Here is a 26,602-nt window from a genome sequence, read left to right on the forward strand (position 1 = left end):
CCCATTTTACTATGAAGAAGTGATTTTTGGAAGTTTGAATTAGGATCTAACTCCAGTGCTCAAAATCTGACTCTTTAAAAAGCTGCACTAAAATCAGTACTGATGAAGATGTTTTATAATTGCATTTATGGACTTAAATGGCTAAAACATCATAGATGCTTTCAAAGGTTGTTTGGAAACGATACTTTAGTTGGAATTAAAAAGGAAAGGGATCATCCTATTAAGAGAACATTAAGAATTTTTGCTGATAGAATCACAGTGAGAAATGAGGAGGAGGAGATTTGATAGAATATAGTGACCGGAAGGGCTTCAGAGACTTCACCGATCTGTTTCCAAAGTGAAAGTAGATCCTAGAACTTGTTCTACTTTTGTATGAGCAGACTTTGAAATCTTGGAAACTTAGTTTTCTAATTCTGTCCAAGAATGTGAAACAGTGTCAGTTGACAGATCTGATGTATATGTAATAGATAACTATTTCATCAGAATTGAAAGTTTGATCCAATATGTAGCCACCTTCTTCAATTAGCTTCGGTATCACTGCTGGAAATTATTTTTGCAGTTTTCTTAGCTGAGCTCTCTGCTTCACCCTACAACTGAAGGCTTTGGAAATTATAGAGATTTTTGAAACTACTAAACCAGCTACTACTGGCACAAAAGGAGCAAATTCTGCAGGATTTAGCTATTTCCTTTTTATATAAATAGTGCTTTCTCTTTTTTTTTTTTTTTTTGCTATTTGCTTTTCATTATATATATTCAACAAGCTTTCTTTTTCTTCTGCTTCTTTAGGGGTTGCTCTTTTTGACTTTGTAGCACTTAAAATTGCTTTAGCAATACGCGTTTCTTTTATTTCCATGCATTGTTTGTGAAGGCCCACAACATGAATTTTATTTCTGTTGCTTGGGAGATACCACATGTTCTCATCACGTATTCGCTCATTTCTTTCAAAATGCCTTATTTTTGGCTTCTCCTCAATATTTAAAAACTTTTGTTTGGTGCATGCTGCTTGTGTTTGAACCAGTGTGATTAGACATATTCGAGATGTTGAATGAGTGTTTTTATATAGAAAAGTTATCCTTTGCAAAAGAATAGCAAAACATGATTTTGCAGAATAACAAACGTGCTGAACTGAGGTAGCTGTTACATGTTTGAGATATGTGCTGTTTGCGTTTTGCTAGGTGCAGTTTTGGTTCAGCTGGGTGCAGTTTCCTGCGTTTACCTGATGTTTCTCACAAACAAAATCACACATAAGCAAATGTGAAATGTGCATTATGCTCTAATTGTTCTCTAACATATAAATTATGTTGGAACAAATTGGTGTTTTCCAAACAAGTTTTATAACAGAACAGATTGTACTTGATAGGCTCTGTTAATTTTAAAAAGCTTGATCTGTAGTTCTAGGAAGTTTTCTTGAATTATTTTATGACAGTTTTCTCCTGTTCATATTGTTACATTTCTGAAACTTATTTCGTTAAGATGTTAGTCCTTCCAAATATTAATAGCTATTATTTACCTTCTTTCCTGTATTAACCTTTTTTTGGGTATTTTGTTCTAGTTCCCGAGATAGTTCTTCAACTTTACTCACTATTCTAGCACATTTTCACTTATGCTCTCATACCAATTTTTCAGTTTCCGAGAGCTCTTTCTGGTATTCTGAATGTTGTCCTCCTCTGATTTTATCTATGTAATCCTTTAGGATTTTACAAGTTTCCTCAATTCCCTACACTGTCTTTGTTTCCTCCAGGTTCCTTTTGACTGAGTGTTGGCTATAGTAGAGAATTGTTAGACATTGCTCAGTTATTCAGTTGAGTAAGACTGGGTCTGTTTTATGCAGACTCTTATGTTGTCTGCACCTTGCACCTTGCACTTTTTGAGCATTGAGTTCTTCACTGCCTATCAATGGTCTCTGGACTGTCTTTACGGCTTGCTCACGTTTCAACTTGATGAATTGCCATCTTTTTTCCAGCTTTGAAAAACTATTGAAATTGACCTCTCTTATATTTACTGTATCCTTATGTGTTTAAAACTGGGTTCTCATCTCTTTAGTGGTGTGTAGGTGGAAATACAGATAAACGAGTGTGTTCAGTTCACCATATTTAGTCAGAAGTAGCTTTAAACGGCTCTGTAATAAATTCCCCATGAGATGAATTCTCATGGCTTCTTGAAACTATCCAAAGCAAGACTCAGAAAAGAGCTATCATTACATATCCAGTGCTTAAATTTTGTAGGCAGATGATTCTACAGGAGGACCTGACTTATTTGTACTTCCAGACAGGAAAAGTTTTTATTGGAAGGTGAAAAGCATCCCAAAATAATCCTTGAAGAAACTAGTTTAGAATATAAAGTGGCATGTAATACCTATTGCTATGAAATGCAGAACAGTATTTCTTGAATGCGCTGTGTACCATAATGATGGTCTCAGTGAGCATGCTTCTTTAAAGAAAAGAGGAGTCTTTCAGAAAACCAAGAGAGCAAAAGTGAGAGAGATCTCTTGTATCATATCTTGATTACTGCGCGGTCCTATGATGCATCATGCTGTCTTGACTTCGCTGGGACTCTGGAATACAGCATTTCCCCTTGCTGTTCTCCCTGCTGGAAGAGTTCTTCCATGACTAATCCTATCATCTCTTTCAGGTCTTTACTCAAAACTCACTTTCTCAGGGAGTCCTTCCTTGAAGGCTGGCTAAAACTTCATCCTCTCTGATCTTTTGTATCCCTGCTTCTGTTCTTTAATTTGTCTCCTGGGTACTTGTCCTTATCTCAGGTACTATATATGTACTTATTTGTCTTGTTTACCTTTTCAACCCCATTTGAATGTGAGTTTCAGGAAGACAGATACTTTCGTCCGTTCTGTTCATACTGAATCCCGTGCCTAGAACAGTGCCTGACACAAAATGGGTGCTCAATATATATTTGTTGAATTTTCATCATTAAAAAAAAAAAACTATTTCCAGTGATAACCAGTCTTTCAAGGGACTGAGGATTACTAAAACATGACAGCATCTGTTATGATAAGAATGCAGAAATATTTTTTGCTTTTCATAGTGGTGATGAGTATGACCTTATCAAGTCACATAACTCCTTTGCGCCTTGGTTTCCTCCTCTATATAAATGGGAATAATAATGGTACATAGATGGGGTGGTTATTGAAAGGATTAAATGAGCTAATATACATAACGTGTAGAATAGGGACTGACAAGTAATAAGTCTAATCAAGTATTTTCTGTTATTATCATTACAATAATTGTTGGATACTTTCTCCATGGGACACATTGGTAGATAAAATGGAAAAACAAAACTTCTGCCTTTGTCTAGTATGTTTTAGTGGAGGAAGGAAGCCAATAAACATAGTAACTAAACATAGTAACATAGTAAATATAGTAAGTAAATGGGAATGATTTCAGGCTGGAGAAGAATTGCTCCTGGTGTGGGAGTAGAAGATGAGGAGGAGCATAAGGGTTTCAATGGTGTCCATAACTTAGTTTGGGGGGTGGGGGGGGGTTGTGGGTGTTTGTTCTACCATTATGCTTCCTAACTTACATATATGTTGTCATATATGTTTACATAATTTAAATACTTCATTAAAAAATGCTTTCTGTTCCAAGCATACTTCAGTGTTAAAACAGGTTAATCTCTCATTTAATTTAGTTATCTTGATTAGGTAAGAAGCTTGGTTTTAAAGAAAATTTCTTCATATAATGTAACTGGTCTTCCCCTGCTGTCCCCCTCCCCCAGTCTAATTTATTAAAGACAAAGGTTTTTTATAATTAACTCTATTTTTACTCACAATATGTATTTGAGGTATTCAGTTTTACGTGTTTGTGTAGAGTTACCCTACCTCGAGTTAAGTAATAGATGATGGAACTTATGCTTTGTCACCAACATCATTTTAACGGCCTTTGCAAAACATCTTGTTTTATTCAAAATAATGCAGCTGAATTTTTAAATATATGTAGTATTTAATTTAGGTAATGGAACAAAGGAATTCATTCCCTCTACACCAGACTAAATTAATCATTTATGTTTTAACTTTACCTTTAAAACAATGCAAAATCATTAAGTAAAATTGAAGCATCTTCAATTAAGAGCATTTCTTATTAGAAACACACGTGTAATATTCTGATAAATCTGTATATTTTAGATATAAATTGTCTGAAGATGTCTAGCCATGATGACTAGAAGTAACATTTACTATTTTAAGGACAGGTGTCAGTTTTTTACGAAATTAATTGAACTGCTTATTTCTGGGGTGTCTAGAAATAGCCCACTTTTTGATTCTGCTAGATTATTGAGTCGTGCCCTGTACCAAAGCCGACTGACTTGAGTTTGGATCTTGGCTCTGCCATTTATTAAACATATGTCTCCTTGGGTAAGTTGTCTGACCACTCTCAGATTTCTTTATTTATGTTAATGAAAATAACTTTATTGCATCAAGTAATAAATACATATAAAGATATAAACAGTTATTTTCTTCCAGTTTTGATCAACATAAAGTATGCTTCGCTGAAATCTACTGGTAGTCTTAGTTTGAACATTTTGGGTGTTCCGTGTTAGGTTTGGTAGGTTGCTCTGCTGTATTTATAACTTGTGCATTTTAAAAATTGATTTCAGTGCACTAATAGTTATGCATATGTTTATGTAAAAAAGAAGTTATATTAAGCAGAAACAAGGACTGGCTACTAAGTGTGCTGTCAGTATGCATTAAAATCCTTATAGTTGTATTAGCTTAACAGAGAACAGTTTGGGTCACAGAAACATATTCAAAAGAGAAGGTTAAAGGGAGACACTGGTATCTTGGAGGCAAACTACAGTTTGCTAAGATAACTTTACATGCACCTTTTCAATCAAGGCTTAAAAAAATAACCTGGATAGTTCCTAACTACTGAAAGTGTAAATTCTAATTAATTGCAAAATCTTTTTTCAATCTGTGAGACTGTAGTTCAGAGCCTGGTGAAACATGCGAGGAGAAACCAACCTGTTAGCATTTTGAAAACGAGAGTTTCATCAGAACAGGGGAGGTGAACCGTAACTTCTCATCTTGTAAAAAGATGGAAAACCTTTAAAGCCAAAAGCAGCAAAGATATAGCACTCTGTTCAGTTTCAGCCAAGCACTTACCAACTTTCTAGAGTGAATAATGCCTCGATTTAGTCTCTTTATTCTGTTCTTACTCCACATAGGCAGGTTTGATCTCTTCCCAACTTTTCAATGGGGCTCCTGGCTGATCCCAGCTCCCTGGGTGCAGCCTACGGATGGTGGCCCATAGTCACTCAGCAGCTGGCAGTACTGTGGGGGCATCACCAGGCTGTCAGAAGGCAAGCAGATGCTCCTAGAGTGCAGTCGAGTTGCTTTGTAAGACATACTTACCCCTCCCCATGAGTAGCCCAGCCAGGCCATGAGGACAGTGGGGCCCTGTGAGGTGCAGAGGCCCAGGCTCCCTGTGCTCGGGCTCTGGGGGCACAGTGTGCCCTCACCCTGGTGCCCACTGTAGCATGTCACCCACACATTAGGCAGGTGAGTGGGCACAGAGGAGGCCATAAACTTCAAGCAGACTTTTTGACTTTAAAATGAAGAAAAGAATGGTACCTACTGCCTCAGAGTAGTAAAGATTAACTGGGGTATGAGTGTGCAACAGTTTCCTTTTTCGAGTAGTTCCCACCAACTCTGCCCCTCCTTTTTGCTGTACATTGGGGTTGCCTTACAACATCTCACTTTAGTTCCATGACTTGTTAGTTACTTCTGGTTACGTAACCTCATTTGGGTACTTCAGGCTTAGTTATGTTATTTGATAGCTTTATATCTTGTTTTGTTCAAAGCTCCCCTCTTCTGTCAAGTCAGACTAAGCTTGTGTCTCCAGCAGTTTGGAATCGACATGAGAGGACCTGGACTGTTTCCATCTATGTCTGTCCCCTGTCTGCTTTCCTGACCGAACAAGTCCCTGATGTGGGGCTGGGAGTGCAAAAGTGGGAAAGCACGGAGGTGTCCTTGCCAGGCAGCCCTTGGTGAGCTTGCAGTCCTCTCCTCGGTCAGCCATGGCGGATGTCATATTTGTGATCGGTGGGATAGATATGGGCATGCAGTGGCCCCAACAGGCCTCACAGGTAAGGGGCTGTGCCCCCTGTAGCTCATTGGGGTCTCCTCAGCCCCTTCCACAATACGGCCTCATGTCACAGTTGACCCTCAGCTAGTGGCTTCGTGCTGCATTCTTCTGAATCCCCTCCAGAGCCACTTGCTTGAAGTCGCAATTCATTGGTGAGAAATACGCATGTCATGGTTTGTTTTTCTTTCTCCTAATAACTGCTATTAATTGTGCTCAGTTGCATCACCCTTTCACTCTGGTAGCAGGCTTCCTTACTAGCATGTCAACCCATTTCTATCACTTTCCAGCTAATTTTGGTCATTTAAACAGTTACTTGCCATTTTTTAAACACTCAGTTCTTTGCATTTTGAAATTTGACTCTCATGTCAGAATCAAAGCTCTCTTCTCTGCCCACTCTTTCCCTGAAAAGGAAAAAAAGAACCCAGTCTGCTACTGGCACCTTGGAGTGGAGGCTGTTTTTGGCTGTCACATGCATCCCTTCCTCCTTGGCAGTAGCAGTGCACTAGCATGGAGGTGGGAAGGAAGAACCGAGGGGCAGAGTCTCTGTGTCGACTGTTGCAGTGTCCCGCTTCTGTCACGGTTGCAGCTGCCGCCTGTCTACCTCTGTCTAACGGACTGTCCGTTGGCTCATTCTGTGGGGCTGCCATCCCGCGTGGGCTTCTCGAAGGACACATTTGCTGGCTCCGTAGGTACCTGGCATTGGAGAGCTGACCTGATGTCTTCATTTCCCCGCTCCCTCCACAGTTAAATCACTTCATTGTCTTGGTCTCCTCGTTAGGTGGAGGCTACTCTCCCATTCAAGGTTCTTGCAGATGCCTCAAGCTTAGCCACCTTCTGTAGTGTCCACTAGACCCGCGGAAAACTCAGGTGTCTCTGTCATGCCAAATGGCTGTTCCAATGTGTGCGACTGCCCAGCTCTGCCATCTCTTTCCTGTATGGATTTCTGAGGTAATCTCATCCACTCCCAAGGAGACTCACTGCTACCTAACAACTTTTCTCATGCCAGTATTTTCTTAGGCTCGACCCCTCCTGAGTTCCAAAACCATCTTTCCCACTGCCTAGTAAGTCCTATCAGTGTTATACCCCAGAACCGGTTTACTCTCCTTAGCCTACAGCGTTATTCTGGCTAATGGCATCACCTTCCACCTGTTCACATAATCCAGAAACCTGTGAGTCATCCTGCCTCCCTTACCTCACGCCAGCCAGTTCTGTCAGTTCTATGTCCCAATGTCTTTGAATCCATCCCACTTTTCTCTCTGTCTCCCCTTTGCTCCTTGGTTTTGGCCCTCATTATTTCCTTCCTTTTACCCCCAGTTCCATCTCTTGTAGTCTTGTACACTGTGGTCAGAGTGACCTTGCCAAAACACAGATCCCGTTGCATCATTTGCCTGCTTTAAACCCTATTGTGTGAACCTTCATTGCCCTCAGACTAAAGTCCAGTCTTCCATCACATGGCCTGTGAGGCCCCAGCCTGTCTTGACCTTTTTTCCTTTTACTGCCTTTCTCTTCATCTCCCACTGCTAAACCCCAACCTCCTCTTCCCTAGCCACACTCAACTACTGCGAGGTGTCCAAACTCAGCATGCTGCTTCATGACCCTGGCTTTTGCCTGGCCCTTGTTTTTTCATGGAGCGTTCGCATTCTCTTTGTACCTTGTAGTCTAACTGGACAACTCCTATTTGTTTTTCAACACCTAGAGGGTAAGTCTTCTGCTCTCAGAAACACTCCCAGGCTGCTTTCTGCTAACCATCATTTTTTATATACACTCACATTACACGAAACATCGTATGTCTTTCTCCCCTTGTTCCCTGCAACTGCCCTCAAGTCACTAAAAGCAAGGATCGTGTCTTACTCATCTTGATAACTGTGGTGCCAAGCCTAAAGTTCCTGGCCTTTCATGGGTGCTCATTGTTAAATAAATGTGAGTAAATCAATAAAGAAATGGCTGAAGAGCTAATGTATAGAAAGTTTTTAAATTCTAGTTTATATCTTTCCGGCTAAGATGTATTATGTTGACCATTTCTTTTACAGTAGTTGGCAGCAGGTTTAAATGCTAAAAAGTGACCCTTACTCTCATTGTAAATTTTTATTTCCCACTTCGTTGGCTCCACTCAACACTTGATTATTTTCATCATATTGTTTTCTTACCCTTGTTTAATCGTGGATAAAGGAGACTGTGGCAATGTCAGAATCACACTCAGATGATATGGAAGGAGATCCAAGGTGATGACTACCTAGAGTAAAAATCCTTGGGGTATATTGGGACACCACAGAAGTTCTCAGTGATGTGCTGCTAAAGCCATGTCTCCTATTCCTGGCCACAAGCCTGGGGGACACAGCCTGCCTGCCTTCTTTACAAGTGAGCTTCATTTTCTGTGATCCACTTGGACTTCCTCTAACTCGTCTTCTCACAGCTCTTGAGGGCTTTGCGAGGAACTGCCAGGACTAATGAAAGCACAATTTGAAAATCATCTTTACGCACATTCAGTAAATAATGTGTCTGTCAGCAGGTGTGGCTCTGTGTCTGTGGTGAGCCCCCTTCTCTGCTGGGACCTTGTCCCAGTGCCTGGAGAGCACCTTCTCAAACTGTAGACCTCGCTGGCACTGGGACTGATCTGAGTGCCCCTGCCAGCCTGCCCACCCTCAGAAAGGAAGCTGTGGAGGGCTAGGTCTCACCAAGAGCTCACCATCTCCACTCTAGACTAGGCCCAGAGACCCTGCAGCCAGGCTGCCTGACTCATAAGCAGCGTGGGTCTCTGGCTTTGGTTTCCACACAGCCTCCCAGCTTGTTTCTTCATCTGTAAAATGGGTGGCTTTCGATGACTACTGTGGCTCCGTTGAGATCAGCAGAAGGGCGTTTCCCTTTATGATCCCTTTGCTCTTCCAGCTCTAACATCTTACCCAGACACACACACACAGATCTCGAATTTCTGGTCTGCACTTCTAGGGCACACTAATATCGAATCAGCATTTGGTTCTATGCTCCATCCAACAGTTGATTAGGTAAACCCTGGACAAAGCACCTAATGCCTTTGGGCCTCCACTTCTAAACCTACAGAATAAGGAAATTAAATGATCTCCAAGGTCCATTTTGCTTTAAAATTCTGAATAGATCAGAGGGTTAAAGAAATCCTCAGACCCCATTTATGTCACAGAGCTGCTGCCCATGGAGGCCATAATACAGAAACGTGTCCCTTGATCGAAGCAGAGGTATTTATTATACACACACTGTGTCCCCAGCACCGAGAGTCAACTTTGCCAATGTGTTAATGCTTACCTAGGCCTGTACTACATTAGACATTCTGGAGCTAGGTAATATCCTTAAATTTATCTTTACCTTTGTAAATACAACTGTGTAATTGAGCTTCATCTGATTGTTTTAGGGTCACCAAGAGACTGCCTCTAATGGCCCTAAGTGGCTCTGTATGCATAGAAAAATGGTTAGTCGATTAGTCTAGTTCCTACCAGCTCTTTTAGGACTGCTTATCGTTGTTTTCTTCTGGAATTTAACAGGAAAATTAGCTTAAAGTAACTAGTTATTTTTAAAAAGCGCTCAAAGCATCTATTTTTCATAGCTGTGCAAAAGTAAAAGAGAAATAATATTCATTTTTCACTTCATGCAAGAACCTCACTTGCATGAGGTTCTCGAAATAGAAAATCATAATCAGGACAACTTTTCACTTCTTCAGATGTTTTATATAGAATATCATTTGGCTTCTAAATCTGTGATTCCTTTTTTGTCTGTGGCTCCAGATTTTCATAATCTACCACTATTAAGCAGAAGTGGTAATTTATGAAGAAATTTGGGTTTGAAATGCTTATTATTTTCATGAAGATAAAAAGTAAAATGAGAATGTTAACCATTTGAGTCCTGTTGCTGAAGGGCATTGAGGGAAGTTGAGGCCCATTTCTCTCCCACTGCAGTAGTTCCTCTGAAAGTCTCCCTTACCATCTTAAAAAACAAAAAACAAAAAAGCATTGGGTCTTCTTAGCATTATAGATATTCTTTTGGAACTAGTAGTTATGTTAAATAAGGTGAAGACAGCCATGGGAAAACCAAAAATTGTGTCTAGAATTGTAACAATTTAAAAGTAATTATAAATGTTGAGAGAGAGAAAAATACAGAAAAAAAAAAAAAGTATTTACAGAGGGTAAATACATGTGCTATATGTAGATGTATATAAATAGATTATATTTAAATCTGTTAGCATTTTGTTAGGACTTTTAAAATTCTCACACTTAAAGCAAGTATTTAATTTTTACAAATCTTTTAACGCTAATACGGGATTTAGGAGTGATTAATCACCAACAAACTCAACAAAGTTCTAAGAACAAAGCAAAATTATAGTTAAAAAATTCAAGCCTAGTAATGCATTTTATATAATGATAGAACAATTAGTTATAAAATAGACATTTTTAGGTCTCTTCGATGACTGTATTTAAGTCCTTGTATTATATCTTTTAAAATAGCTTTTGTTCCCTTTTTTTTCTTTTAGTTTAAAATGTTTTAAATCAAAATACTACATGTAGGCTGGGCATGATGGCTCATGCCTATAATCTCAACACTTTGGAAGGCCAAGGTGGGAGGACTGCCTGAGCCCAGGAGTTTGAGATCAGCCTGGGCAACATGGAGAGACACCGTCTCTATTAAAAAAAAAAAAAAAAAAAAAAAAAAAGATAGGTATCTAAAGCAGCCAAATTCATAGAAATAGAAATTAGAGTGGCAGTTACCAGGGGCAGGAGAAGGGGGAAATCGGAAGTTATTTAATGGATAGTTTCAGATCTGCAGACGAAAAAGTTCTGAAGATCTGTTTCACAATAGTAACAATATGCTTAACACTACTGAGCTATACATTTTAAAATGGTTAATGTGGTAAATTTTGTTATGTGTTTTTTACTACAATAAAAAATGATACATGAAAATATAAAGATTAGATAGAATTTTAAGAATTATCAGTTTCTTTTTCTTCTTCTTTTTTTTTTTTTTTTCATCCCAGTCTGCTACTTAGGGGCAGTCATCTTTTCATTTTTTAAGATGTAAATTACATATAGTAAAGTTTCCCTTTTTAGTATACAGCAATAGTGTTGTTTGTTTTGATTCAGGGCATACACGCACAGGTTTGTAATATGGGTATGTTACGTGATGCTGAGTTTTGAGGTTCTAATAATCCCGTTACCCAAGTGGTGAATATGGTACCTGATAGGTAGCCTTTCAGCCCTGGCTCCCCTCCCTCCCCACTTCTGGAGTCTCCAGTGTTTATTGTTCCCATCTTTGAGTTCTACGTGTTTGGAAAAACAGTAGGCATACTACCACTACAATTTAGATATGAGATAGTTCCATCACCCACAAAAATCCCCCTCCTCTACCCCAAGTTTCTGGGAACTTCTGATCTGGTTTTTGTCTCTATAGTTTTACCTTCTTCTCCAGAATGTCTCATAAATGGAATCATATGATTTGCAATCTTTGAATGCGGTTTCTTTCTCTTACCATACTATATTTGAGATTCATTCAGGTTGTTATGTGTATCAGTAGTTTGTTTCTTTGTATTGCTGAGTATTATGCCATTGTCTAGATGTACCATAGTTTGTTATCCATTCTCCAGTTGAGTGACATTTGGTTTGTCTCTAGTTTGGGATGATTAAAAATAAAGTCACTCTAAGCATTCATGTCCAGATTTTTGTGGTAACATGTTTTCATTTCTCTTGGGTAAATAACTTGAATTGTGATTACTGGTTTTTATGGAAACTGTGTCTAACTTTATAAATAAGTGCAAAACTCTTCTGCAAAGTGGTTGTACCATTTTGCATTCCCATCATCAATATATGTGTTCCAATTTTTCTGCCTTCTTTTCAGCATTTTGTATATTCAGGTTTAAAATTTTAAACTATATTTTAGCTATTTTGATAGGTGTGTAGTGGCATATCATTATGGTTTTAATTTGCATTTCTCTAACAATTAATGGTGTTCAGCATTTTTTCCAGGTGCTTATTTACCATCCATATATCTTTGATAAAGTGACTGTTCATGTCATTTGCCCTATTCTTGTATTGGGTTGTTTGTTTTCTTGCTATTGAGTTTTGAGTTCTTTATATATTCTGGATATAAGTCCTTTATCAGATATGTGACTTGCGGTACTTAATTCTGGTCTATAGTTGGTTTTTTCATTCTTGTAACATTATCTTTCAAAAAACAAGTTTTTCATTATGGTAAAAGTCCACTTTATCCATTTTTTTTCTTCCATGGATTGTGCTTTTGGTGTCTTACCTAAGAAATCTTTACTGGTTCAGGTTCAAAAGATTTCTCTTACGTTTTCTTATAGAAGTTTTATAGGTTGGGATTTTACAGTTAGGTCTATGATCCATTTTAAGTTAATATTTCATCTGGTGTAAAGAATGGATCAGTTGTATTTGTTTTTTGCAGTTGTTCCAGTACCATTTGCTGAAGACTTTTCTGAATTGCTTTACATATTTGTGGAAAATCGATTTGCTGCGTGTGTGTATGTGTGTGTTTATCTTTGACTAATCTGTTTTATTCCGTTACTCTATGTCTGTCCTTTTACTAGTACCACACTATGGTGATGCAAGTAGCTTTACAGAAAATCTTGAGATCTGGTAATGGGAGTTCAGCTTTGTTCTTTTTCAAAAATTGTTTCAATTATTCTAGTTTCTTAGCTTTTATGCACAAATTTTAGAATCACTTTGTCATTTTCAATAAAATGTCTTAGAATTTTGATAGAGATTATACTGAATCTATACGGTAGCTGGGAAGTGTGGAATTGATAGCTTAATGGTATTATCTTCTAATCCACAGATGGAGTATCTTGTCATTTGTCAGGTGCTCTTTGATTTCTTTCAGCAATGTTGTATAGTTTTCAGCATAGAGTTCTTCTACATATTTTCTTAGATTTATACCTATTTCATGTATTTTTGTTTTAAAATTTCACTTTGTGTTCATTGCTGGTATATAGAAATATATTTGATATTTGTACATTGAAATTCTAGCTCATGACCTCGAGAAACTTGTATCTTGTTAGTTCTAATAATTTGTTTGCAGATTTTTGCGGGAGTGTCCACATAGATCGTCATGTTTTCTGTGAATAGATTTTTTTTTTTTCTTTCTAGTCTGGATGACTTTTATTCTTTTTCTTGCCTTATTGCCTGGCTGTTACCTTCCGTATGATGTTGAATAGGAATGCTGAGAGTAGACTCTTGCCTTGTTTCCAGCCTTAGGGGGAAAGCATTCATTCTTTTACTGTTACTTATGATGTCTGCTGAATGTTTATTGTAGATGCCCCTTATCAGGTTGAGGAAGTTTCCTTCAATTCCTATTTTGCTTAAAGTTTTTCTTTTTTCCTTTTTTAAAAATCATGAATGGATGGTGATTTTGTCAAATGCTTTTTTTTTTTTTTGCATGCAATGAGATTATATTTTTTTCTTTGTAGTCTGTTGATAGGGTGAATTACGTGGTTTTTGAATGTTTACTTTGCATTCCCAGGATAAATGCCATTTGTTAATAATATATTACTCTTTTTATATATAGTTGGATTTGATTTGCTAAAATTTTATTAAGAACTTTTGCATCTATGTTTATCAGAGCTATTAGTCTGTAGTTTTTCTTTTTTATAATGTCTTTATCTGACTTTAGTGTTAAGGGAGTGCTGGCCTCATAGAATGAGTTGTAAAGTGGTTTTTAAAAATTTTCTCTCTCTCTTTAGTCTTGTGGAAGAGTTTGTATAGAATTGGTGTTCTTTCTTTCTTTAAATATTTAGTGGAATTTACCAGTGAAACCATTTGAGCTTGAGGTTCTCTTTATAGAAAGAGTTTAAACTATAAATTCAATTTTGTAAATACATACAGGACTATTCAAGTTATCTGTTTCTTCTCATATGAGTTTTGGTAGTTTGTGTCTTTATAAGAATTTGTCCATTTTTGTTTAAAATTTTAAATTTATTGAAATAAATTTTGATATGCCTTGTTTTTATTTTCATTCAGTTCAAAATACTTCCTAATTTTCCTTTTGATTGCTTATTTGACCCATGGGTTACTTAGATGTGTGTATTTTTTCCCCAAGTATTTGGAAATTTTTCAGATAATCTCATGTTATTGATTTCTAGTTTAATTACATTGTAGTCAGAGAACATAATGATAAAATCGACCTTTTATCATTATGTAATGACCTTTATTCTTTATAATATTCTTTGCACTGCAGTCTACTTTGAGTTATTGTAATATAGCCACCTCAGCTTTCTTTTATTGTTAACATGGCATATCTTCTTCCATGTTCTTATTGTACCTATTTGTGTTTTTATATTTAAAGTATATTTCTTATAGGCAGCATATAGTTGTGTCTTGGTTTTTCATCCAAACTGGCAATATCTGCCTTTTAATTGAGGTGCTTAATTGAGACCATTTATATTTAATGTGATTATTGTTTTCTTTTTCTTCTTCTTCTTCTTCTGTTTTTTTTTTTTTTTTTTTTTTTTTTTTTTTTGAGACAAAGTCTTGCTCTGTTCCCCAGGCTGGAGCGCAGTGGCGCAATCTTGACTCACTGCAAACTCTGCCTCCCGGGTTCAAGCGATTCTCCTGCCTCAGCCTCCCAAGTAGCTGGGATTACAGGCATGCGCCACCATGCATGGCTAATTTTTGTATTTTTAGTAGAGATGGGGTTTTACCATGTTGGCCAGGCTGGTCTTGAACTTAAGTGACCCACCCACCTGGGCTTCCCAAAGTGCTGGAATTACAGGTGTGAGCCACCACGCCCAGCCTAATGTGATTATTAATACAGTTGGTTAAATCTGCTATCTTGGTATTCATTTTTTATTCTATTATCTATTCCCCTTTTATTCTGCTTTCTTTTAGATTATACATTTTTTATGATTCCGTTTTATCCTCCTGTGTTAGCTTATTAGATTTACAGTTTATAGCATACATCTTTAACTTACCATAATGTACTCAGCAGTATACTTCCCTTCCCCCTTCTTAGCCCTTGTTCTATCTTTGTCATACATTTACATCTACATATTGTAGTACACTCCCATACATTGTTATTTTTGCTTTAAACAGTCAATGATTATTATAGACAGAGCCTCAGTGTGTTGCCCAGGATGGCCTCAGACTCCTAGCTAGGCTCAAGTAGTTCTCCCACCTCAGCCTCTTGAGAAGTTGGGACTACAGGTATGTGGCACTACACCTGGCAACAGTCCGTTATCTTAGATTTAAATAGTAAGGGGGAGAAGTTTTTGTATTTAACCATTAGTTATCATTTCTGGTACTCTTCATTCTCTTGCATAGATCTGGTTTTTTCATCTGGTATCATTTTCCTTCTGTCTGAAGGAGTTACAGTGATGAATCCTTCCAGCTTTTGTCTGAAAAAGTCTTAATTTCACCTTAAATTTCTGAAAGATGTTTTCACTGGGCATAGAATTACAGATTGACAGGGTTTTTTTTTTTCTTTCAGTTAAAGATGTTGCTGCACTGTCTTCTGTCTAGCATTGTTTCCAACCAGAAGTCAGCTATCATTCTTACCTTTGTTGCTCTGTACATAACCTAGTTTTTTTCCTCTGGCTGCTTCTGAGATTTTATCACTGATAGTAAGCAATTTGATTATGATACACTTTGTAGACTTCTTCACAGTTCTCATTTGGGGTTTAGATTCTTGGATCTGTAGGTTATTGTTTTAATAAAATGCGAGGAAAATTACCATTATTTCTTAAAATATTTTCTCTCCTTTTTTCTTTCTTTTTTCAGGGACTTCACTACAGATATATTTGGTTGCTTGAAACTGCCCCACAGCTTATTGACACTTTGTTCTTTTTTTGATTTGTTTTTCTTTTGTTTGTTTGTTTGATTTTTGAGTCTCGCTCTGTGGCCCAGGCTGGAGTGCAGTGGTGCAATCTCAGCTCACTCCAACCTCCGCCTCCTTCAAGCAATTCTCCAGCCTCAGCCTCCTGAGTAGCTGGGATTACAGGTGCGTGCCCCCACGCCTGACTATTTTATATTTTTAGTAGAGACAGGGTTTCACCATATTGGCCAGGCTTGTCTCGAACTCCTGACCTAAAGAGATCCACCTGCCTTGGCCTCCCAAAGTGCTGGGATTACAGGCGTGAGCCACCACACCTGGCCGATTTGTTCTTTTGATTCAATGTTTCTTCTGTGTTCTATGTTGGATAATTTCTGTTGCTCATATATCACTAATACTTCTTCTGCCCTATCTAATCTACTGTTAATCTCATCTAGTGTATTTTTCTTCTCAAATATTGTATTTTTCACCTTGATAATTTAATTTAGGTTTTCTTTCATTTCTCATACCTGTCCTTAATATGCTAATGTTTTCCTCTACTTTCTTGAACATATGAAATATAGTTGTAACTGTTTTTAATGTTCCTGTCTATAAATCATCTTTGTCATATCTGGGTCATTTTGATTAATTTTTCTCCTCATGAGTCATATTTCCCTGCTTGTTTATATGCCTGGTACTTTTTATTGGATGCCAGACATTGTGAATTATTGGATGCTAGAGACTTTATTAAATATTCTTGAGCTTTGTTTTGAGAGAAAATTAAGTTACTTGGAGACAGTTTGACCTTTCAAGGCTTCCTTTTAAACTGCTTTATGTAGGACCAAAACACCCTTCAGTCTAGGACTCATTTTTCCTGTAAATTAGTCCTACACTGAAGAGAATTAGAATTCTTCTAAGCATTCAGAAGGAGACTTAGGCAGTATACTTCTGAATATCTGATGTCCCTGTTTACAGAGTTTTTCATTTAGGCTGGTGGGTGGTAATACCAACTGTGCCTACCCTATGTGATTTCTGAAAATTGTTCTGCCTGCTTCTTTTTGGTGGTTCTCTCCCAAGCCTCTGGTAGTTTCCTACATGCAGGTGTGGTAAGGACTCTGCTGAAGCCTGGAAGCAGGAAAAGTGCTGCAGATCTCTATAAACCTTTTAAAGTGTGTGTGTGTTTTTTTAATCAAAATACATGTACATACCCAAAGAACAAATAGAATGAATAGGAAAAAAAATAGCAGTTCCCTTTTTTCACTCATCCAGTCGGTGCCTTAGACGCAGCCACTTTTAAATTTTAGTTGTTTTTTCTGGTCTTTACCTCCACATTTCTATGTAATATATTTATACTTACACTATTTCTTGCTTTTTCCATTTTAGATTTTAGGTAATCAAGTTGTAGTAGATTAGGATTTAGCACTTCTAAACCATTCCTGCCATGCAATTTTTCTTCCTGTTACCTTCTCAATAAAGTCAACTTTTTAAAGGTAAATCCATAAAAAAATGAAAAAATAATGTGGGTCATGTAGATTTTATTTATGAGTATTCTGTGTTTCCTTCCTTGCTCTGTTTTCAGACTGCTTTGAGCTTATCTAATTGTTCCATTAGATCTATCATATACCTATCAGTAGCTCCCCTGTACCCTGCAAATGCTTAGATGTGTTAGATCATCTGTGTGTTCATTAGCATGGAAGCTCTCCCTCCTGGAGTTCTCCAGCTTCCCTTACCATTGCAGACCAGGTACAGACCAGCTGCAGCTTGGGCTTGTCCAGCAGCAGTCCCCCTGAGATCTCCCTGGACTTCAGCCTGCTGATGCCCTTCCTTTCCTCCAGTATCTGAGTCCCTAGTTCCTATTTCCCATGCCTGCCTTTTTTCTTGATTTGCTCCTCCATTTTGGTGTCTGAAATATCTAAAAATGTTTTAGTTCTACCTTTACACTCAAATGATGATTTGGCCAAATAAAGAATTCTGGATAAAAAACTCGTTTCTCTCAGAATTTTAAAGACATTTTCTTCATCTTTTTCTGGCTGGCAGCAAAGTGGTTCTGTTGCTAGTCCCTGTGTTTGTAACTTTTTTCTTCCATTTGGAAGCTTTTAGGATTTTCTCTGTCTGCCTAGTGATTAAGGTTTCAGGGTGGTGTGCTTTGGTGGAGGGCTTTTTCATTTCTTGTGGTGGGCATTTGGTCATCTCATTTAACTGGAAACTTGTGTCCTTCAGTTCTGGAACAATTCTTAAATTATTTGATAATTCTCTTCCTTCTGTTCTCTCTCCAAAATAGAAATGCATCCTATTTTGATGTTGGACCTCCTAGATTTATCCCTTAAGTTTCTCTTCCGATTCTTTGTTTGTTTGTTTTTGAGACAGAGCCTTGCCCTGTTGCTCAGGCTGGAGTGCAATGATGCAATCTCAGCTCACTGCAACCTCTGCCTCCCGGGTTCAAGCAATTCTTCGTCACCCTCCCCAGTAGCTGGGATTATAGACGTGTGCCACCATGTCAGCTAATTTATTTGTTTTTTTTTAAGTATAGACGGGTTTACCATGTTGACAAGGCTGGTCTTGAACTCCTGACCTCAAGTGATCCACCCACCTCACCCTCTCAAAGTGCTGGGATTACAGGCATGAGCCACTGCGTTCGCGCCCAGCCACTGTTCTTTTTGGAAGCTTTTTCCAATCAGCCTTTCTGTAGAGATAAGGAAATGTAAAATGTGGTTGAATTTAACAGCCATTTCGTTGGCATTTCTTCTTGTTTTGACAGTGTGTGGGACCTGACACTAAAACATTATTTGTTGTTTATCTGCCATTCACATTTAACTGATAGTCCTGTAGTTTCATTTCTTAAACCTGGTAAGTATATTCCCATGCCTAGTGAGAGTAAACTAGAAAAATGGAGGTGACGTGGGAGTCCTTAGACAGGAGTGATTTGGTCAGGTACAGGGTAATGTGCCTTCGCTTCTTTCCTGGCAGTTGTTTTAGATTTGCAAGGAGTTTGGATAGGGGGAGAAAGAGGTTACTCTACTTGAGTGCTGAATCTCTGACTGTACCTGTGTTGGCCAAGTCAGATCAAGTTTGGAAGAAAAGCACATGTTATAGGAACCAGAAACACTCAGGCCTGTTCCTCTTTTCCTGTCCTGTCATGCTTGCTACCAATATGCAGTAGCGGTTGAATTGGAGTCTATGTAAAAAGGCTCTTAGGCAGACAACAACAGAAAATACCTCAATCTCAGTTGTCCAGGCTGTTTAATGTGTATGAGTTCCCACTGGGGTGGTACCTCCTGATCTCTACTCAGTGCCTGAAATGGACTTATATGGTCCATGACTTTAAGGATCTCTCCTGGAAGCCTTGTAGTGTTTTTCTCCGCCCTGTCAGCAAGTCTCAGTGAGCTCTGACGAGGCACCAGACATATGGATCGTTTGTCTTGCAATTAGAAGAGCCTTTGAATGTAATTCTAGCCATTTGTGCCACAGACATTTCTGATCCAAGGGTTTTCCCTCCATGTAGCTTTCCATTTCCTTTGCCTTCTTTTTCAAATTATCTTTTCAGTTTTCATACAAAAGTCTAGTTTTAAAGGAATCTAGCGTATTTACATGAAATATATGAAAAGATTAGATTGCTAATCATTTTATTAGCTGCAAATCCTTTGGCTCAACAAATTCTCCAGAAGTGTGCACACACACACATACATGTTCAAGGATGTATGTAGAAGGATGTTTCTTGCAATTTTATTTAAAATATCCAAGTATTAACAATAACTGTAATGTCTTTCAATAGGGAAATGGGTTAAATAGACTATGGTTGGTTATATTTGCTTCTCTTGCTTGATACAATGGATGATCAGTTAAAATGATGGAAATAAAAACAGCTTTCTGTTTATGTTGGAGAACAGCATGAATAAATTCAGTTAATTTAGTAATTTTTTAAAACTCCAGTGGGAATTTAAAAATTTTTCATATGACCTTAGAGTTTTGTTTTTTAAAGCTCTTTTTATAGCTTCAATGGTGCTTGAATACCTTTTTTTCGTGAAGTTGGCATTCAGTTAAAATATGTACATGGAATTCAGGGTACAAATAGTTTTAGGTATAGCTTTAACTTTCAAAATATAGAAACCATCATGCAGTAAATAATATTCTGGTTAGCATTCATAGACTTAGGGGCCACATGCCTGCTTCCCAAATAATTATGATTTCTAAGCTTATACTTAGTCTCTTTTTATTGGAAATGGATATCTTTTTTTAAAAAAAATAAGCATCATATGAGTTAATGTTTAATTTTTATAAATTATAAGTATGCTAACAATTACTGTTATTTTAAAGCCAACCCTTAAAATGTGGAGAATATGAACCTTTCAGTAAAAAGGGAATCTCATCGCTTTATAGTTGGTCACACTTTGGTTTTTAACCCAAAAGAGAATTGTGGTCTTCATCATCTACTGCGCTCACCAGATCTGGTCTGGTTCCTAATCACTTTGGACAGTTTCTGAAAACCAAATGCACCTACCCCCAGTATCAGCATTGAGTCAACTTAAAAATTGTCTAAATGGCTCTGATGGCAATTTTAGGAAAGGATGCTGCTTGAGGAAAAATGCTTATTTGGGGGAGAAGACGGTGTGTGTGTGTGTGCATGTGCGTGTATTACATATATATGTTCTACGGTCAGATTTTATGTTGGAATTACTTGTGATGAGACAATTTTATCTACAGATTAGAGAGGTCTCCCCAAGTACTTTGTAGATTTTCTGGATTTTATATTATCATGCCATTAGAGGGCAGTATTGTAGAGGTTAAGTTTTCTTTCTCGCATGTATTGACTTGCAAACTGTTTATGTTATAATTAAGTAAACTTCAGGGCTTAGATTTCTAGTATATTAAGTTGTAGCCTTAATTGATGCATCCCTGAAAGTATTTTAAATTAATATAGGAAATATTGAAAGGGTTAAGCTATTTTATTCCCACATCTCTTGATTTTGGTTTGGAGAAGAGAATTATTTGGTCAGTGTGGCCAAGAGAGTGAAACAGAGGTGAGCCTACAGCATCTATTGGCTGCTTAACTATTTTTAACCACTATTATATCCTCCTTTTTCTGGTTGTGGACACGCAAATGGGCAAAGAGACTAACTTCAAGGATTTGTGTGCTTTGAATACATACTTTACCATATTTCAATCCCTCTGATGTAAGAAGGCTCACAGGATTGAAGGTTTGAGTCTTAGAGGAATTGTTACTCAGCTTCCAAAAACGTGCCTTAGGGACTTACTAAAAATAGATCTACGTGGAATTCAACCTGTGGATTGACTTTTCTAGGTCTAAATAGAAGAAGACATTTAATTACTGAGGAGAAGGTGCTAATAGGGAGATATGATTTTAAGGTTTATGGCTCTGGGGGCTTTTTGGGAAGATCCTGGATTTTATCTGGAGTCTTTCCCTCATGCCTAGCAAAGAATATATAGTTTTTTGTTTTGTTTCTATAAAACAAAAGGTAGTATCTCTCAAAGAGTAAATGTGATTTTTTTCCCCTCTAAAATTAAAAAAATAGTATGATAGCAGGATGATTATTATCCTTAAAAATAAAACCGTCTATAAAATCCTCCCAGTACCGCTGCCGGTAAGAACTAGATAATTGAAATCAAGACACTCGAGCTCTTGCAAGTCTTACAGTGGTGGGACTGGGCATGCCCAGTAGCTCAGACGGTTCTGGTTGCAAATAGGAAGCTTTCGCCGTTCGGCAGCCGCGGGACACAGCTCCGGGGTCGGGGTCTGACTCCCTTAAACGTAAGCACGTGCGGGAGCCCCTATAGTATTTTTCAGGGACCCTTCACATTTTCTGCCGAAGCAGTGGCCCAGTGTTCTGAGGCCGCCCTGGAAACCTCTGGGCCCAGCACCCCACTCCCTCTGAGCACGGCCCTCGCCAGGCCAGCCCACCCCACGAGCGGGATCCGGAGAATGGGGGCGGAGGTGGGGGTGGGGGGAGGCGGGGAAGCAGGGAAGCGGGAGGACCAGGAAGGGAGAAGGGGAAGGGAGAAGGGGAAGGGAGAAGGGGGCGGTCCCAGTGGCGTGCCGGCCAATCGGCGCAGCTCTTTCCTGCATATATTTTGCACTAAGACCGGGAGTCCTGGTCTAGAGCTGAGTGGAGCCCGGCTGCGGATCTGGGAAGCGGCTCTGCACGGCACTGGGATCCGCATCTTCCTGGGATCACGAAGCCCCGGAAGCTGGGTTTCTTTAAATTAGGGCTGCCGTTTTGTATTTCTCCCTGGGCTGCGGAAAGCCAGAAGATTTTTATCTAGCTTATACAAGGCTGCTGGTGTTCCCTCTTTTTTTCCACGAGGGTGTTTTTGGCTGCAATTGCATGAAATCCCAATGGTGTAGACCAGTGGCGATGGATCTAGGAGTTTACCAACTGAGACATTTTTCAATTTCTTTCTTGTCATCCTTGCTGGGGACTGAAAACGCTTCTGTGAGACTTGATAATAGGTAAATGTCGGCTAGGATAGTTTCTTTAAATTTATTCGTGGGATACTTACAATAATACAGGTGAAAGATAGCCAGGAGAATTCCTTTGTCCATTGCTGAGAGATTATGGTGACATGGATGTTGCTTTTCGAAATGTTTAGAATAACCTTATTTTTTCAAATCTGGCCAGAGAACAGGCTTTCCCCACATTATGTAATTTAGTCCTTTGTGGCTTACTAAAATAGGGAGATGCCTGGATATTCGTTAGTAAGAGAGGGGCTGGCATTTTCTGGAGGGTGATACATTACATAGTGTTAAAGAATATTCAAAATATGATGCTAGCAATATCACAAAATTGGAAGATCCTTTTTATCTTGAACGCTTAAGATAAATTCCGTTTATCGATGACCTTTTTCCCTCCTCTTTTTCAGCTCCTCTGGTGCAAGTGTGGTAGCTATTGACAACAAAATCGAGCAAGCTATGGTATGTACTGATGAAAAATCATTTATAGTAAATGTGGGCACAGCACAAAAATAAGATGTTTTGTGGAACCAGTGCATCCCGAAGTTAAGATGATGTTGATTGCTCTTGATGCGCGTAGAAATGCCGGCGCTGTCTCCATTCGGCCAGCGTGGAGCCACCTAACACGGCGGCCGTGGAGGGAGAAAGGGGCCCTGCGGCTATTAAATAATCTCCTTCCCGGGACTGGTTTCACACAAGGGGATTTTCTCACGGTGACCCTTTTTGCTGGGGATTTATTAGGGAAGCAAGCACTGGCCCAGTGTCTCCTATGGCTGCTCGTGAGCACACCTTTAGCGATGTGGCTTTACTAGGAATCCTAACATTTTACTAGGGAGCCGGGAGGTGGGGAGGGCCCCAGAAGTCGGGATCCTGGGTAAGGGCCTTCTAGACGGTGCACAAACGGGTCCCCGGTGGCGCGGGCTCCTGCACAATGAAGAAGAATCGGAGAAAAGTTTTGTTTTCTTAGCCTGCGCCTGGATTTCTCCTATTTTTTATTTCCGCCTTGGCCGTTCTTTGTTATTGGAGCAGCGCCTGTGGCTCTTCTCACGGGATTCTCTGCCCACTGTTGCTAGGCAAACTCTGAACCTTTAATTCGGAGCTATAAATAACTCGGGCTCCCATTGGCTGCGACGTCTACCCAGGTTTCTGTGATGTCAGCTTAATCACGAAAAGCGGGGGGGGGGGGGGGGGGGGGGGGCGGGGTGGAGGGAAGAAAATGCGGCAACATGTTCGGTAGGAACTGGCTGCAGCCGGTGCTGAAGGAGGCAGCTCCGGGCGAGCGTGGGGCGGGGCCTGGGGGCGCGGACGGGGTGGGCGCGCTGTGGCCTGGACATCCCCGCTGCTGGTCTCACTCGGGGACCCAGCGCCCGGCTCTGGCCCAGTCTCAGATAGGAAACTGGACTTGGGCGTTTCTGGCCAACGTCTGTAGAGAAGCACAGACTTTTACAAAGCTTGATTGTTTATACGTTAAACTCAAGTATTGTACAGTCATGGCTGTATTCAGATTTCCCCAAGTGTCATTGAACGAACTTTAAAGGCGGAATATGTAAATACGGAGAGCCATATAAAATAATGTCTTAGAAACTCAGAGTCCAGAAAATAGCAAACAGTGAGTTAAACCTTTTCTCTCTTCTTTGCAGGATCTAGTGAAAAGCCATTTGATGTATGCGGTCAGAGAAGAAGTGGAGGTCCTCAAAGAGCAAATCAAAGAACTAATAGAGAAAAATTCCCAGCTGGAGCAGGAGAACAATCTGCTGAAGACACTGGCCAGTCCTGAGCAGCTTGCCCAGTTTCAGGCACAGCTGCAGACTGGCTCCCCACCTGCCACCACCCAGCCACAGGGCACCACACAGCCCCCCGCCCAGCCAGCATCGCAGGGCTCAGGACCAACTGCATAGCTGCCTATGCCCCCGCAGAACTGGCTGCTGCGTGTGAACTGAACAGACGGAGAAGATGTGCTAGGGAGAATCTGCCTCCACAGTCACCCATTTCATTGCTCGCTGCGAAAGAGACGTGAGACTGACATACGCCATTCTCTCTTTTCCAGTATTAAACACTCATATGCTTATGGCTTGGAGAAATTTCTTAGTTGGGTGAATTAAAGGTTAATCCGAGAATTAGCATGGATATACTGGGACCTCATGCAGCTTGGCAGATATCTGAGAAATGGTTTAATTCATGCTCAGGAGCTGTGTGCCTTTCCATCCCTTCCGGCTCCCCACCCCTCACTTCCAAGGGTTCTCTCTCCTGCTTGCGCTTAGTGTCCTACATGGGGTTGTGAAGCGATGGAGCTCCTCACAGGACTCGCCTCTCTCCTCCCCCCAGGAGGAGCTTGAAAGGAGGGTAAAAAGACTAAAATGAGGGGGAACAGAGTTCTCTGTACAAATTTGACGACTGTCACCAAAATCCATAAAAAACAATAGTACTGTGCCTCTTCTCAAACAGTGGATGACACAAAACTATGAGAGTGACAAAATGGTGACAGGTAGCTGGGACCTAGGCTATCTTACCATGAAGGTTGTTTTGCTTATTGTATATTTGTGTATGTAGTGTAACTATTTTGTACAATAGAGGACTGTAACTACTATTTAGGTTGTACAGATTGAAATGTAGGTGTTTCATTGGCTGTCTGAGGAGGTGTGGACTTTTATATATAGATCTACATAAAAACTGCTACATGACAAAAACCACACCGAAAGAAATTTGAAGAATTTGGCACAGTTACTCACTTTGTGTAATCTGAAATCCAGCTGCTGAATACCCTGAAGTAAATCCCTGTTCACTGAAGTCTTTCAATTGAGCTGGTTGAATACTTTGAAAAATGCTCAATTCTAGCTAACGAAATGGATTTCCCAGTAGGGGTTTCTGCATATCACCTGTATAGTAGTTATATGCATATGTTTCTGTGCATGTTCTCTACACAGTTGTAAGGTGTCACTGTATTTAACTGTTGCACTTGTCAACTTTCAATAAAGCATATAAAATGTTGATAAACAAGTGTTTTCATATGACCCTGTTAATATAATGGCAATCATTTCCACAACTGTTTCCAGGTAAAGTTTAACAGTTTGACTAGTAAAATCCTGAAGGGGAGTGGAATGGTTGGAAAAGTCGGGGCATGATTTGACTACATCAAGTAAAAGGAAATTGACACTGCATTGTTCAGCTGGTAAGGGAAGAGACAGTGGAGGAGTCCAGCTCAATTCTAATTACTGTGTGACTTGGACAGGTTGCTTCCCTCCTGGACGGATGTGGGGGTTTGAAAGAATCTCTTACATTCCCCTTTGGCTTTAAAATTCTAGGAGTCCATGAAAATCTTGATCTTCCACTTTTTGTTGAACTGACAGACGAAGAAGGAGCCTTATTTGTATAATTGCAATAAGCAGATCTAGGATCAAAAGACTGAAGTTGGAGAAGCTGATTTCCACTTTAAGAACCCTGTCACCCTGGGTTGGGATGTTTCTCCTAGTGTAGGATGAGCTTCTAGCTCCTGGGATAATAATTGGTTTTGTCTAAGCAAAAGATGATTTGGGGTAGGACCGCATGAGTAAGGATGTCCTTGCAGTTGATTCCGCATGACTATAAAATAGACCAAAATTAAAACCACAAAGGAATCCTGAAGCAGATTGGCACCTGAGGAGCGAGCCTGAGGGATCCTCCTCTGCAGTAGGAGTAATGTGAGCGAGCAAGTGAATGGGTGGGTTTACCAGCTGTGCAATCTATCAACCTGGGACCTCAGCAGTGGCCCCCTGCCCAGTGGGAAGTATGCCAATCTCAAGCTCTAAGGCTTGTCTAAGTCCTTGCAGGACAAGGACAACTTTCCGAATCCTTCATTTCTCTAATCTAGAGCTGGTGGGAGATTGAGAAGTGAATAGGACATCCGAGCTCCCTGAAAAGAATTGTTTGATAATGTGCATGCATTATAAAGTGGTGACACGGGCCTCCTATTGAAATGATGGATGGCTCACTGCCATAGGCTGATAGCAGTTGTCATAAAGATATTTTGGGGGAATTTGAAGAGGACTTGAAAAAAAATCTTTGTCGTATTGGCTTGTTGGTTATATAACTTCAACTTTAATAAAGGAATACTTACGTAGTAATTACATTTCCTTGAAAAAGAAAACCATAGTGAATAGAAATGCCTAGCGAATTCATTTTTTATGTTTTTAATGAAGATCCTTAAAATACCACAGGTGGTAATCGTGGAAAATTTAAAAAATCTCATGTCAGTGTATTAAGATGGTGGAGAACTTTTTCCTCCATT

At 39.4% G+C, this 26,602-nt stretch overlaps 1 protein-coding gene across 4 annotated transcripts in view; it reads left to right on the top strand.

The window, feature by feature from the left end:
* The window catches only part of TSC22D1 (TSC22 domain family member 1), a 145,761-nt gene extending 120,429 nt beyond the window's left edge, over positions 1-25,332 (top strand). For 2 of the 4 annotated variants that reach the window (XM_023187438.3, XM_023187439.3), the window contains exons 3-4: positions 22,749-22,800; positions 23,979-25,332. In XM_023187438.3, the coding sequence (XP_023043206.1) occupies positions 22,749-22,800; positions 23,979-24,236 (310 nt within the window). In that variant the 3' untranslated portion in view covers positions 24,237-25,332. Of the gene's footprint in view, positions 1-21,542; positions 21,640-21,909; positions 22,339-22,748; positions 22,801-23,978 lie in introns of those variants that run through there. The other 2 variants (XM_023187441.1, XM_023187440.1) reach the window with 2 other exon arrangements.
* Positions 25,333-26,602: the final 1,270 nt, after the last annotated feature.

Source organism: Piliocolobus tephrosceles, chromosome X, assembly GCF_002776525.5.
Source record: "Piliocolobus tephrosceles isolate RC106 chromosome X, ASM277652v3, whole genome shotgun sequence".
NCBI classification, from domain to species: Eukaryota; Metazoa; Chordata; class Mammalia; order Primates; family Cercopithecidae; genus Piliocolobus; species Piliocolobus tephrosceles.